The sequence below is a fragment of the Podarcis raffonei genome, chromosome 14, assembly GCF_027172205.1.
Source record: "Podarcis raffonei isolate rPodRaf1 chromosome 14, rPodRaf1.pri, whole genome shotgun sequence".
In the NCBI taxonomy this organism is placed as follows: domain Eukaryota; kingdom Metazoa; phylum Chordata; class Lepidosauria; order Squamata; family Lacertidae; genus Podarcis; species Podarcis raffonei.
This window is the reverse complement of record NC_070615.1, coordinates 53,199,630-53,215,487: the sequence shown is the minus strand read 5'-3', so window position 1 is coordinate 53,215,487 and position 15,858 is coordinate 53,199,630. Positions and strand designations below refer to the sequence as shown.

The window sequence follows — 15,858 nt, the reverse complement described above, 5'->3', positions numbered from 1 at the left end:
GACATTAGGGCAATTTTCTGTTTCAGTTAGAAATAGAGATCAAATAAATACATTGGATGATTCAGTGTAGTGAAGATGTTAGAGGGCAGCCTGGCGGGAGGGAAGAAGAGACTGCAACTGGCAAGCACATTCAGCTCAGAGAGACGATGGGGGGAGCCGCCTGGTGCCTGTTTCCCCTCTCTTCTGAAATGGATTCAGTGAGCACCTAACTCTCTTGTGGTCCAGACCCTTAATGCACAGGGCCTGCTTTGTTTGCAGATGGCACTGTCTCCTTCCCGGATGCCTCAGTCCCAGAACCTGATAGCAGCTCATTCCAACAGTCTGATGGGTCAGGCCTCCACCCCAAGCCCCTTCCTGCCACAGAACCAGTTTTCTGCTTCCAGTGGAGCTTTGAATGTCAACAGCGTTGCTTTGGGCCCAGCGGCAGCACAGGCAGGAGTGGCACAGGTACGGCTCATGGCTTGCTTCATTTTACTTGCCTTGGCATAATGTGGAATTCCAGGTTTTCATCAAAACGGTGAGGACCATTCTCTCGCTTCAGATATTTGTGTCTGCACCTTGGTATTTCTGTGGCTTCCACCATTTCCCTGGATGTCAGAGTCAAGGCACTGTGTCGCTGTGGGCCTGCTGTGAACATTTGTATGCAAGAGAACCTCAGCAATGCCATCTTGTGACAATGGTGTAGGAGCTCAGCTCTCAAGCCCAGCCATGACTCTGACATGGATCACAAGCCACTTGCTTCCCAGACCTCATGATTAAATTCTAACCTAGATCATCTCAGGAGTTGTCTACTGAGCTTACCTAATGCACACCTCATCCCTCAGCCTGTTCTCCTGGCAGATAGTGAGCCAGCCCCTGTGCGCCATGTCATTTTTATTTTTTTTTTATATCATATTTTTTCAAAGTTTAAAATTACAACAAAAAAAGCAATACAAAATACAAAGAAAAAGAATACAACAATAACAGAAAAAGAAAAAAAAAGAAAAAGGCATAAAAATACATTCACTTAAAATAGAAAAAGCACAGATTAAACCTTTACAAACTTTCTTCCTTTACTTGTTTCCTTGACCTCCTCATACCTCCCAATTTTGTATTCTAGTTCCAATCGTTTTTTCAGCAAATCCTTCCAACCTTATTTTCATTTAAGTAATTTAATTTAATATATTATAATTTAACGTCCTCTCTTTCGTCAATTTCATCAACTCATTTTTACTTAATCCTTTATATCATATCTACCAAAACTACCTAATTTTCTTTTTCCAACATCTTTCTAACAGTCCTTAATTTTACAATGTTTTTGAAGATATACTTTAAATTTTTTCCAATCTTCTTCCACTGACTCTTCCCCTTGGTCCCGGATTCTGCCAGTCATCTCAGCCAATTCCATATAGTCCATCACTTTCGTCTGCCATTCTTCTCGGGTGGGTAATTCTTGTGTCTTCCAGTACTTTCCGATGAGTATTCTTGCTGCTGTTGTGGCGTACATAAAAAAAAGTTCTATCCTCCCTTCGCACCAATTGGCCGACCATGCCCAGGAGGAAGGCCTCTGGTTTCTTCTGGAAGGTATATTTAAATACCTTTTTCATTTCATTATAAATCATCTCCCAGAAAGCCTTGATCCTTGGGCATGTCCACCAAAGGTGAAAGAATGTGCCCTCAGTCTCTTTACATTTCCAACATTTGTTATCGGGCAGATGATAAATTTTAGCCAGCTTGACTGGGGTTAAGTACCACCTGTAAATCATTTTCATTATATTCTCTCTTAAGGCATTACAAGCTGTAAACTTAATACCTGTGGTCCATAACTTTTCCCAGTCAGCCATCATAATGTTGTGTCCAAAATCTTGTGCCCATTTAATCATAACAGATTTAACCGTTTCATCTTGTGTATTCCATTTCAACAGCAAGTTATACATTCTTGATAAATTCTTGATTTTAGGATCTAACAATTCTGTTTCCAATTTTGATTTTTCCACCTGAAAACCAATTTTCTTATCTAAATTATAAACCTCCCTTATTTGATAGTAGTGAAGCCAGTCTCTTACTTTAGTTTTTAAACTGTCAAAGCTCTGCAGCTTTAATCTATCTCCATCTTGTTCCAAAATTTCCCAATATTTTGGCCAGTTTGTCTCCATATTAATTTTTTTCAGAGCCTTGGCCTCCATTGGTGACAGCCACCTTGGTGTTTTACTTTCCAGCAAATCCTTCTATCTCATCCAGACATTAAACAATGCTTTCCTGACAATATGGTTTTTAAAGGCTTTGTGTGCTTTGACCTTGTCATACCACAAGTATGCATGCCATCCAAAAACATTATTAAAACCTTCTAAAGCCAAAATGTCCGTGTTTTCAAGAAGCAGCCAATCTTTCAGCCAACAAAATGCGGCTGATTCATAATAAAGTTTAAGGTCTGGCAGGGCAAATCCACCTCTTTCTTTAGCGTCAGTTAAAATCTTAAATTTTATTCAAGGCCAGACAAATCTTGAGATATCTCTCTGCCATTTCTTGAAACAGTCCATCTTGTCCAAAATTTGCAATGTTTGAAACAAAAACAGCATCCTAGGCAATACATTCATCTTTATCGCAGCAATTCGGCCCAGCAATGATAACTTCAATTTTGACCATATTTCTAAATCTTTTTTCACTTCCATCCAACATTTTTCATAATTGTCTTTAAATAAATTCACATTTTTGGCAGTCATATGAACCCCTAGATATTTCACTTTCTTGACCAATATTAATCCTGTCTCCTTCTGAAACCTCTCTTTCTCAATCTCTGTTAAATTTTTCTCTAACACCTTAGTTTTCAACTTAAATCCCGCAACTTGACCAAATTCTTGAATTAATTGCAATACTCTTTTTGTACTGGATTCTGGCTCCTGTAATGTCAAAACCAAATCATCAGCAAAAGCTTTCAATTTATACTGTTTAGCTCCGAGTTGTATACCTTTAACCAATTGGTCTTTTCTGATCATATTGAGCAAAACCTCCAGGACCTGAAATAAAAAACAATGGGGAGATTGGGCAGCCCTGTCGTGTTCCTTTCTCAATCTTAAACTCTTCTGTGACTACGTTATTCACAATTAGCTTAGCTTTTTGTTCGGAATAAATTCCACCTATACCGTTTTCAAAGCCTTGGCCTACCCCCATTCCCTGTAAATTTTTCTTCATAAAACTCCAAGAAATATTATCAAAGGCTTTCTCCGCGTCCACAAATATCAAAACTGCTTTAGTGTTAATATTCACTTGTAATTTTTCTAAAATGTTAATTATGTTCCTTGTGTTATCTGACAAATGTCTCCCCGGGAGAAAGCCCGCTTGATCTTTATGAATTTCTTCTACCAGTACCTTTTTTAATCTTTTAGCCATAATTTCAGCAAAAAATTTGTAATCCACATTGAGTAAAGATATGGGACGGTAGTTCTTAAGCTGTGTCTTTTCCGATTCTGTTTTCGGTATAAGTGTAATGTAAGCTTCTTTCCACGACTCGGGTGCCTTTCCCCCCCTAGTATTTCATTGCAAACTTCCTTCAAAGGCTGTATTAACCATTCTTTCAAAGATTTATAATATTTTGCAGTCAGGCCATCCGGCCCTGGAGATTTGCCCAATTTCATATTCTGAATGGCTCCTTCCACCTCTTGGTCAGTTATTTTGTAGTTCAGCATTAATTTATTCTCTTGAGAGACTTTTTGTAATCCATTTGTTCTCAAAAACCGGTCAGTGTCTATTTCTTTCTGAGTCTCCTGTGTATATAGCTGTTTAAAGTACTTCTGAAAACACTTCCTGATCTCCGCAGGATTCTGTATGTTCTTTCCCTCCACCACCAGATTCGTAATAGTGTTAAGTTTTTGTCTTTTTTTCATTTGCCATGCCAGCAGTTTCCCACACTTATTCGCTGATTCAAATGTCTTTTGTCGCATCTGTTTGATCTTCCATTCTAGTTCCTGATTCATCAATTTCATATATTGTGCTTGATATAACTTTATCTCTTTCAGGATCTCCTGTGATTTCGGTTTCGCCCTCAGTCTCTTTTCTCCGTCCTTTATTTTCTCCAAAAATTTTCCCCTTTTTTCATTTTGAGCTCTTTTCTTGATTGCATTTTGTTGTATCAAAAACCCTCTCATAACTGCTTTGCTTGCGTCCCAAATCACTCTTTTTTCGGTCGTGGTATTCATATTTATCTCAAAATAGTCTCTCAAGTTTTTCTGGGCCTTTTTAGTAATTTCCTCATTCCTAAACAAGGAGTCATTCATCCTCCATCTAAAGGAACCAATTGGTGTTAATGTCATTTCCATCTTCACTGCATTGTGGTCGGAGCAAGTTTTAGGGCAAATTTCCACTTTTTTTATCTTCGGGGCTAGTCCCCTAGTTACCCAGATTTGGTCTACCTGGACCTCCACTTCTGCCTTCACCTGCCACTATTAATGGGACCTTCTTGCCTTGGCAGAGGCAGCACTGGGCAGGAGCGTCTTAGCAGGTGTGTTATCTCCACAGGAGCAGCCTCTTGTCACACCTCCACAGCACAAAGAGGCTTGGGGAGGTGCCACAGTGGCTGGCTCACTCTCTTACCACAAAGGGGCATTCTCTGGCAGGCAAGGGACCTGGCCACCACCCAGCCCTGCATAGCAGCTGCTCACCACAAGTCTAGCCAGGCCTCAGGATCCGTCCTTCTGCCACAGCTCTCTGTGTCCATCCACTGTGTCCATCCATCTGTCAGCTCAGGAACTGGTCTGACCAAGCTTAGTCACAGGTGGAAACTTGAAGGAGAGGCAGGAGGAGGAATTCGGTGCAAAACATATGATGTAACTCACAGTGGCTGGCTCACCTGCCTACCCAAAAAGCGTACTTTGTGCCCCATGTGATATTGGGGAAACGGTGTGAGAGAGGGACGCAGCCAGACTGGCACTTGCTCTGCTTGTGTTGCCCACTTTTACACAGGGGGTTTTGAATGCAGCACTAACAGTGTCTCCCTCTGGCAGGGGCAAGTTCCTGGAGCTGCTCTTCCCAACTCTGTGGATATGCTGGGACCACAAAGCAGCCAGCAGCTCTCATATCCTCCCGTGACCCAGCCACCCCTTCACCAGCCTGCGGCTCCTCTCTTGTCCAGCGTGGCAGCTGGCATGCCACCGGTCCAGCACCAGACCCCGCCAGGGATGACGCCTCCACAGCCTGCAGTGCCTGCCCAGCCGTCCACACCAGTCTCCGCGGCGGGACAGGCGCCCACTCCAGCAGCCGGCTCCGTCCCCAATGCTACGCAGGTGCAGAGCACGCCTTCGGGGCAAGCCACAGCCCAGTCACAGATCCCACCACAGCCTCAGACCCCAGTGCAGCCCCCACCCGTGCCAACCCCGCAGCTTCAGCAGCAGCAGCAGCAGCCAATGTCTGCCCAGGCCCCTGGCACTCCGGTGAGTATTTGGCCTTTTTGCATTACTGGGCCCAGCATTTGCACCAGGGAGCAAGCACTCTGTCATGAATGGCAGCGGTGCTCTCACAGCCACTGTGCAGCACCCCAGAGTACAGGGCACAACGTTTCCTCACCTTCGTTGCATGTCGTCCAGCAGGAGCAGCATAGGAGGCTGCCTTACCCCGAGACAGGCACCTGGTCCACCTCACTCAGTACCCCAACAAGCAGAATCACTCAGTCAGGGGCGGAACCGGGAGTCTTTTGTCTCTCCCACTGAACTAGGATTTCTCTAGAAGCTCTGCCTTCTCTAGAAGCATTGTGCGTAGTTTCAGAAGCAAAACAACCCGAAGGAGATCAGGGCTCCTGTTCCCAAGTTGCTTGCAATCCAGATTCCATCTAAGAGGATCAAGAGAAGAGCAAAAAGAAGAGAAGACCTAGGATGGGCTGGAGAACCTGTGGCCCTTCAGATGTGCAGGCCAAATGGTCAGGGAGGACAGGGGTTGTAGCCTAACAACATCTGGAGAGATGCAGGTTCTCACCGGGTGCTGGTTCGCAGCCCAGATGTTTCAATAGCACATGGTCTGGCAGCCAGCCAGCCAAGCTGCTCCTAATGCTTAGAGTGACGGTTGAAGAGCAGAAGTGTCTCTCCCACCTGGGAAGGTAAGCCTGCCTGCCTGCTCAGGAGACTGCTCAAGTCTTTTAAGCCTTCCGACGTTGAAGATGGGCGGAAGAGCATGTCTTGTTCACATGTTCCGCTCAGGCTGCTCTTCCTTTGACGCTGGCAGAGTGCAGCTCTTACTGTGACACAACCATTTCCCAGCCTTTCACCAGTTGGTGTGCTCTCAGCAAAGGGCAGCCCCGTATTTTTGTACCTTCAGGAGATGTTGATGTTGGTGTTGATGTAATAATTGTGTTTGTATAAGGGGAAAGGCCACAGCACCTCAGCAGGCTGCACTGGGTGAAGAGGTAAAGCAAGCTCTGAGGAGGAGGCCAAGACTAGTTGTGTTCATGTAGGTCAGCAGTGAGGAACCTCAGGCCTGAGGGCCTCAGGAGGCCCCACAAGGCCATTGTGGCCAAGAAGACATGAGCCCACCCGCCTACAAGGGGGGACAGGTAAAGCTGTGGCTGACTAGAGAGCGGGGTGGGGGGGCACTGTAGGCAAAGTATCAGCTGAGCAGGGGCAGCTGCAGAGCCCCGTATTGAGCGCTTTGCAAGTTCCATCTCGCCTGATGGGCTTCCCCAGCCAGCCTTAATCTTGGGCCAAAATGGGTCACCCACCGTCATTGTGACATCAGGAGGCCCTTAGGAAACTGAGCCAGCCTGACTAGGGGGAGGCCGGAAGGGACTTCAGAATGAGCCCAAAGATAGCGGAGACAACTCCTGGGAGGCAAAGACTCCGTTTAGGAGGAACAGAATGAGTGCGCTTAGAGAGCACAATGTTAGGGCTGGCTGGGGAAGCTGCATGCGCCAGTGGAGTCCGGCGGAGGGGAGCTGAGAATTGGGACACGGGGGGACCACTTTCGTTGGGCATTTTCAAGGAAGGGTTGCTTGGGTGGGCTTGAAGAAGGGATGGTGTTCTGTTAGGGCAGGAGCGTTGGCATGGAGGCAGCCGCAGAACATGCAGCGTTCCGCTCTTGCTTCCGTGCTTGTAACTCGGGGAAGCACTTGCCAGAAGGCAAAGATGGCTGAGATTTGCCTCTGACAAAGTGGGCTCCAGGCAGTGAAAGCTTTTGCCACAATAAATGTTAATATTTAAGAAGTTAATATTTAATACCAGTATCCTGTCCTCTGAAAACCTTTCCCATGGCAGCTCACAGACTGCTGGGTGTGTTGAGAAGTTGTTTGTTTGCTGTGCATTTGGATCCCTCTGAAGATATCGCAACCAAACTTTGAGGGGTGGTTGCTGAGGTCAAGGAGCAGGTTTTTGATTGTTTGGATGCAGTTGGGTGCCATTCCAAATTAAAACAGCAGACTCAGCCCTTTAAAATCACTGGCTTTGTTTGTTTCTTAAAATTCCTGAGCAAAGCTAGGCTTGAGATGGCTATTGGAATATAAAACGAAGTGGGGGGGGGGAGGAACAATCCAAAATACAACTAAAAATCACCACCGATTATAATATCAGATAGCAAGCAAAGAGCAAATGGAAAACCATACACTAGAGCAGCTTCCTCAAACTCAGCCCTCCAGATGTTTTTGGCCTACAACTCCCATGATCCCTAGCTAGCAGGACCAGTGGTCCGGGATGATGGGGATTGTAGTCTCAAAACATCTGGGGGGCCGAGTTTGAGGACGCCTGGACTAGAGCATGAAAAATAAAAGCCAGGCACCAGAATGATGTTAATGTCAGGGAAGCTATCTTTGTGAGAAGTATTTCATATTTAGAACACCACCTTTTAAAATATCATTTTCCTGCTTGCTACTGACTATCTCTGACGAATGGAGTCCCCAGAGAGTAGCCTCTCCACCTGACTTTTAAGTCGCAGGAACGCTCAGGTGGGAAAAGGCAACCAGCAGGCATCCTGATCCTAAGCTGTGCAGGGTTGATCCAGCAAAATCATTGTGCTCCCAAAATTATCTGCACAGCAGAAGTCCCCACCCCTGCACCCCACTGAATATGCTCCAGAGGGCTTGGGGTACCTCCAGAGCAGATATGGGGGTGGCAGGGGCAGAGAGAGAGGAAGTTCTGTTCCCTGAGCACAGCAAATGCACAAACCTTTTTGGGCTGAGCTTGGAAATGGATCAGGAGCCAGACATTTTGGCAAATATTCCCAGCTCTTGGTCTCTGTGTTCTCACAGCTTGTTCTATCCGCAGAATTATTTTCCAGGGCAGCCTCAGGTATAATGCATTGCAATACTCCAGCATGGAGGCTTCCAGAACATGCATAATTGATCCTAGAATATTTTTCAAGGCTTTCTCTGGTTAAGAACTTAATTCGTTCTGGAGGTCCGTTCTTAACCTGAAACTGTTCTTAACCTGAGGTACCACTTTAGCTAATGGGGCCTCCCGCTGCAGTCACACGATTTCTATTCACACCATGAAGCAAAGTTCTTAACCTGAGGTACTATTTCTGGGTTAGCAGAGTCTGTAACCTGAAGCGTCTGTAACCCGAGATACCACTGTATTTGCAAACATGCTGTGGGAGACGATTCTTGAGTATTCCCCATTTTAATAATAATAATAATAATAATAATAATAATAATAATAATAATAATAATAATAATAAATTTTATTTATATCCCGCCCTCCCCAGCCAAAGCCGGGCTCAGGGCGGCTAACAACAATAAAACAGTACAAAGGTACAACACAAACAACACTCTAAAATCATTCATTATAAAATTAATTAAATTCAAGCCACTGGCCACCATTGGGGCAGAGCTCCGCGAAGATTGCCGAGGGAGGGAGTCTAGGCTGTGCCTAGACTATTAACAGTTATTTACTGTTTAGATTTCTACACTACCCCTCAAATAAATTATCAGGGCAGCTTACAATAAGAAGCTTAGGAGGTGGATGATTCCCTGACGGTTGTGCTGTAACATCCCGTTAGGCCTCTTGTTATCAGATGTGAATTCTAGGCAGGGGTAAACTAAATGGATTACTCATAGAATTATAGACGGGACCCCTGGGGTCATCTAGTCCAACCCCCTGCGATGCAGGAATCTCAACTTCAGCCTCCATGACTGATGGTCATCCAACCTCTGCTTAAGAACCTCCAAGGAAGGTGATCCCACTGTCTGTTCTACTGTCGAATGGCTCTTCCTGTCAGAAAGGTCTTCCTGGTGTTTAGTCACAATCTCCTTCCTTGTAATTTGAATCAGTCTGTTCGGATCTTGCCCTCTGGAGCAGCAGAAAACAAGCTGGTTCCATCTTCCATGAAAGGATAGCCTTTCAGGTGACATGCTGGGTGCCGTTGGTGATGTCCCTGTCATCTGACCTGACCTCTTTTTTTGGAGTTCTGCACCGGGGCACAAGGCTGGTTTCCGTGGGTTCAGTGTCTTTTCCCCCTCCTCCCCACCCCAGCTATCCCAAGCAGCAGCAAGCATCGACAACAGGGTGCCCACGCCAGGCTCTGCCGCCAGTACCGACGTGAATGCTCAGCCGCTGGGGCCAGAGACCCAAACGCAAGAGATTAAGCAAGAAGGGAAGGTGGAAAAAGCAGAGTCCGAATGTGGTGAAGCTCAACTAGATCCAAAACTGGAGGTAAGCAATGGCCCAAGGGATAGTCATGGTCAGTCTGTGCTGTTCAGGGACACAGAGAGGAGGAGTTTGGTGCCCACCAGATATTGTTGGGCTTCTTAACTCCAGTTTATGAGAATTCTAGCCCAGAAACATCTGGTGGTTCCCCATTCCGGGATTAGACAGCAATTTCTAGCTTTCAGGAGGGAGCGGTAGGGAAATAAAGCCTGCCCTTTGTGGGGTAGAGCAGAGAACACCCACTGCCTGGTAAACTAGAAGGAGAATTCACAGGGAAGGGAAATCATCCAGAATATTGGACTTCCGGAGGCGGCGCGAAACAGCAATGGCGGTCCTCTTCAGTTGTTGAAGAGGGGCTCCGCGGAAAAGGGTCGTGCGCTGCGGCACAGCGACGACCCGTTTAGGAAAACCACGGGTAGAGTGAGCCCGTGGCCGTGGGATTCGGCGGGCACCAGGAGCGACCTCGGATACGCAGAAGGGACCCCGTAAGGGGCTCCGGAACGTGGAGGGGGTAGCGGTGCTGTGAATCCATCGCTCTTTCCGCGGAAGCGAAGCCGCGCGGCTGCTGCTGATGAGCGCTGACCTTTCTTCTTTGAACATTTGATTGGAAACAACAAACTCGTGAGTAAGAAATTTGAGGCTTTATTTGGACATCAAATTGGTGAATTTCGGCTGAAAGCGGGAGACGCTAAAAAGGAAGTCAGTCTTCCGTCCCTGTTTAAAGTACTGAGCAAAGTTTTTTTAAAGCGGAAGCGTTGAAAGGAGTTTAAAAGAAGTTGGAACTTACCCTGCAAGTTTGGATTTGATTGTGAGACTGTGCTATACCTCTCTATATTTTGTGGATTATAAAGTTATAAGCCCCAGCTCACGGGCTGCCTGGATACAAAGTAACATCAGACTGTGGCAACTGTGTATAGAGACATAAAGTTACATTGGGCTACTTTGCAGTTACAAAAAAGGAACTGTTGTTCACACCTTCGCAAAGAACCTTTATCATCTGCAGTTTAAAGTGAATTTAGAGGGTTTCCCCCCCTTATTTTGGATTTTACCATATTTGGGAATTAAATGGTGGAAACTTTTGGGGAGCTCCCCCTGCTGGATTGTGGAAATATAAACCTCTGAGAACTGCTGGTTGTTTTGGAAATCTTTTTGCCTGGATGATTGCTTTCCCCATGGGATTTACAATTTGACCTTGAAACCTAGACAGTTGTGGAATGAGTGTGGCAGGAAAAACAAGGGCTGCCAAGAAAGCAAAACAAACTGAACTATTGCAATCAACTTTGCCTGTGCAGCCACGTAGATCATCTGTTCCAATTGTGATAGGTCTGCAAGAAGGACAATTTAAACAGCCAGTTTTGGAGGATATGGCTGCAGGAGGATTAGACCCTATTTCTAAAGAAATATTGGATCAACTGGCAGCATTAAATAAGAAAGCTGATGAACAAGCGGCTAAATTTGACCAGGTTACAGCAACGATTAATAAGTTGACAGACCAAGTTGCTCAAAACACACAGGCGATAGGAAATTTTGAAAAGACTATATCAGAGAACCGAAAATTAGCTGAGGACGCAAACACGAAAGCAGACCAAAACAAAAAAAGGATTGAGGAATTAAGAGGGGAAGTAAGACCACTGAGTAGACAGGTCACTGAACAACAGGCCTATCTGTCTATGGCGGAGCTGAAAAACCGGGAAAGTAATCTTAGGATTAGAAATATTCCAGAACTAGAAAAGGAAGATTTGGCTGGCTTTTTGACTGCAGAAATATCCAAGTTCTGGGGTTTGGCAGAAGAGAAAGACTTCAAAATCGTCACCGCTTTTAGATTGGGAAGAGTGGCCAAGAAAGATAAACCAAGGGATTGCTTGATCATATTGAGATACAAGCAAGAAAAAGACAACATACTTGGCCTACATTTTAAAAACCCATTGGTGATACAGGGAAAGACAGCAGAAATCTTCAGAGACATACCAAAACAATTGTTGGACTTAAGAACTACATACAAGGATCTGGCAAGATTATTAAGAAACAACACAATCCCTTACAGGTGGGAATTCCCCCAAGGATTATCTTTTAATTTGAAAGGGAAGAAGGTGAGAATCAGAACAGCAGAAGAGCAAGAAAAATTCCTAAACGATCACGGGGAGGACCTTCGAAAAGGGACAGCAGGTACCTGGCCACCCCCCACGCCTGGTACAAAAGATCCACCTCCAGACATAGACGAGAAGGGAGACAACCCCATCGGCTAACAAGCTGATCCAGGATGTCTCTGCAGCTTTTTAGTTGGAATATCCATGGGGCAAATTCCCCTGAAAAAAGGAAAAGGATTTTTCACATTTTGAGGAAAGAACAACTAGACGTCATTTGTCTCCAGGAAACCCATGTGACTAGGCTCCACAGAAGAGTGCTAATAAACAAGCGACTAGGCCAAGAATTTATTTCATCAGCTAAAGAAAAGAAAAGGGGAGTCGTGATATATGCAAAGGAGAGCCTAGCACCAAAATTTGTGTTCAAAGATGAACAAGGAAGAATTTTGGCGATCGAAATACAATCACAAGGAGAAAAATTTTTGATAATTGGAATTTATGCACCAAATGAGGGGAAATCTGAATTTTATGGGAAGCTGCATGAGACAATGCTGGACCATATGGACTATAATAACATCATTCTGATGGGAGATATGAATGGGGTTGTCTCCACACACATGGATAAGTCACAAAATCAAAATGTGACTAAAGATGGCAGACTACCAAAGACTTTTTTTGAACTCACAGACAATATGGACTTGATTGATATCTGGAGGACAAAGAACCCCCTAGGTAGAGAGGGAACATTCTTTTCTGAGGCCCACCTATCCTGGACAAGAATCGACCAAATCTGGATATCTAGAGGACTGGCACCCAAGACCAAAAAAGTAGAGATCTGCCCTAAAACTTGCTCCGACCATAACCCCTTGAAAATGGACTTGAGACTTACACCAGCTGGATCCTTCAGATGGAGAATGAATGATGCATTGTTTAGAGACCAGGAGATAGTGAAGAAGGCCCAAAAGACGATGAAAGACTACTTTGAACTAAATTTGAACACTTCGGTGGAAAAAAAAACAATCTGGGACGCAAGCAAAGCTGTTATGAGAGGGTTTCTGATACAGCAGAATTCTATTAAGAAAAAACTCTGGAACGGTAAAAAGGACAAGATCTTGGAAAGGATAAAAGACGGAGAGAAAAAGTTGAGACTAAATCCAAAATCAAAAGAAGTTTTGAGAGAAATAAAATTCCATCAAGCACAATATGCAAAACTGATAAATCAAGAAGTTGAATGGAAAATCAAACAGATGAAACAAAGATCATTTGAATCGGCAAATAAATGTGGGAAGCTGCTATCATGGCAGCTGAAAAAGAGACAAAAACTGAACTTTGTTACCAATCTAGAGGTTGAAGGAGAATGTATTCAGAAACCAGAGGAAATTAGAAAGTGTTTCCAGAGATATTTTAAAAAATTGTTTTCCCAAGGACCCCAAGTGGAGACTGAAATAAATAAATTTTTAAAAAGCTATGGCCTACAAAAACTAACACAAGACAAACAAACTGACCTGAATTATAAAATAACCCAACAGGAAATCGAAAATGCCATTCAGAACATGCAACTAGGCAAATCCCCGGGCCCAGATGGACTTACCTCCAAATACTATAAGATATTGAAGGAATACCTGACTCAGCCATTGATGGAGGTATGTAATCAAATTATGGAAGGGAAGGGGGCACCAGAATCGTGGAAAGAGGCATTCATCACTTTGATACCAAAATTGGAATCTGAAAAGACTCAACTTAAGAACTACCGTCCCATCTCACTCCTAAACGTGGATTACAAGATTTTTGCTGACATTTTGGCAAATAGATTGAAAAAAGTCTTAAATGGAGTTATTCATAAAGACCAAGCAGGCTTTCTCCCTGGCAGGCATTTGTCAGATAATACTAGGAACATTGTTGACGTTCTGGAACTTCTACAGACAAATTTGAATACAAAAGCAGTTTTGATATTTATAGACGCGGAGAAGGCCTTTGACAATATATCTTGGAAATTTATGAAGAAGAATTTGGAAGGGATGGGAGTGGGAAGGGCGTTCCAAAATGGCATAGATGCAATATATTCAGAACAAAAGGCTAAATTGATAGTAAACAATGTGGTGACAGAAGAGTTTAAAATTGAAAAAGGAACACGACAGGGGTGCCCCCTATCACCCTTGCTATTTATTTCTGTCCTTGAGGTTTTGCTAAATTTGATCAGGAAGGATCAGCAGGTGGAAGGAATACAGGTCGGAGGAAAACAATATAAACTGAAGGCCTTTGCAGATGACTTGGTTTTGACATTACAGGAGCCGGTGTCCAGCACAAAAAGAGTATTGGAATTAATTTCTGAGTTTGGTCGGGTGGCGGGATTCAAGTTAAACAAACAAAAAACTAAGGTTTTGGCAAAAAACTTGACACCTTTAGAAATAGATGGGTTTCAGAAGGAAACAGAACTAAACGTTGTTAATAAAGTGAAATACCTGGGGGTCAACTTGACTGGGAAAAATTTGAATCTGTTTAAAGATAATTATGAAAAATGTTGGTCTGAAATTAAAAAGGATCTAGAAATCTGGTCAAGATTGAAACTTTCCTTGTTGGGAAGAATTGTAGCAGTAAAGATGAATGTATTGCCAAAAATGCTGTTTCTGTTCCAGACCCTACAGATCGTGGACAGAGTGGAATGTTTTGGAAAGTGGCAGAGGGACATTATGAAGTTTGTCTGGCAGGGCAAAAAGCCCCGAATAAAATTTAAAATATTAACAGATGCAAAGGAAAGAGGGGGTTTTGCCCTGCCGGACTTAAGGTTGTATTATGAAGCTGCATCCCTCTGCTGGCTGAAAGATTGGTTTTTGCTAGAAAACACTGATGTCCTAGATCTGGAAGGGTTCAACAATGCTTTTGGGTGGCATGCATATTTGTGGTACGACAAGGTAAAGTCTCATAAGTTGTTTAAAAACCATATTGTAAGGAAATCTCTGTTTTCTGTCTGGACTAAATACAAGGACTTATTTGAAAACAAGACTCCGAGGTGGTTATCACCGATGGAGGCTAAAGCCACAAAAATACTTAATATGGGGGGTGGCTGGGCAAAATACTGTGAAATAATAGAAAGAGTGGGTGACACTTGGAGGTTGCAGAGCTTTGAAAAATTGAAAGGGAAGGTGCGAGACTGGTTTCACTATGCCCAAATTTTAGAGATCTTTAAAAAAGATAAAAAAATTGGTTTCCAGGTGGAAAAATCAAAATTAGAACTAGAATTACTTGAACCTAAGACGAAAGTGCTTTCAAGAATGTACAACTTGCTGCTTAAATGGAATACTCAAGATGAGACAGTCAAATCAGCCATGATAAAATGGGCACAAGATATTGGATACAACATTATGTTTGAGGACTGGGAAAGGTTATGGACCACCGGTATAAAATTTACGGCATGTAGTGCCTTAAAGGAAAATATTATGAAAATGATGTACAGGTGGTACATGACCCCAGTCAAACTTGCAAAGATATACCATTTGTCTGATAATAAATGTTGGAAATGTAAGGAGGCTGAAGGAACTTTTTACCACCTCTGGTGGACATGCCCGAGGGTGAAGGCCTTCTGGGAAATGATTTATAACGAGTTGAAAAAGGTATTTAAGTATACCTTTCAGAAGAAACCAGAGGCCTTCCTCTTGGGCATTGTGGGCCAGAGGATACCTAAGAAAGACAGAACCTTCTTTCTATATGCAACGACTGCAGCAAGAATTCTCATAGCTAAATACTGGAAGGCACAGGAGCTACCCACACTGGAAGAATGGCACACACAACTGATGGACTATATGCAACTAGCCGAAATGACTGGCAGAATCCGAGACCTGGGAGAAGAGGCTGCGGAAGAGGATTGGAAAAAATTTAAGGACTATTTACAAAAACATTATAAGATATATGAATGTTAAAAATTTGCTAAGGTTTGAGGTAAATATGCTTCAGTATTGAAATTCGGAGTTGATAGAAACAAAGTTAATGATTGAGAAAAGTTTTAATTTCAGAGTGAATAATTAGATGAAAATACAAAAACACAGGAAACAAGGTATTAATTTGCTGTTTATATTTATTATAAAGAATGCAGGGATGGAGGAGATGGGGAAGTCCAGTGGATGATGAAAAAAAAAAAAAAAGACTTCGAAAAATGAATTTTTTCTTGTTTAATTTCTTTT

General features: G+C 43.5%; 1 protein-coding gene across 2 annotated transcripts in view; it reads left to right on the top strand.

Moving 5' to 3' along the window:
- CREBBP (CREB binding protein) overlaps nt 1-15,858 on the top strand; it is a 70,467-nt gene that overhangs the window by 32,201 nt on the left and 22,408 nt on the right. For both annotated transcript variants that reach the window (XM_053365759.1, XM_053365758.1), the window contains 3 exons: nt 259-447; nt 4,980-5,405; nt 9,423-9,602. In XM_053365759.1, the coding sequence (XP_053221734.1) occupies nt 259-447; nt 4,980-5,405; nt 9,423-9,602 (795 nt within the window). The remainder of the gene's footprint in view (nt 1-258; nt 448-4,979; nt 5,406-9,422; nt 9,603-15,858) is intronic.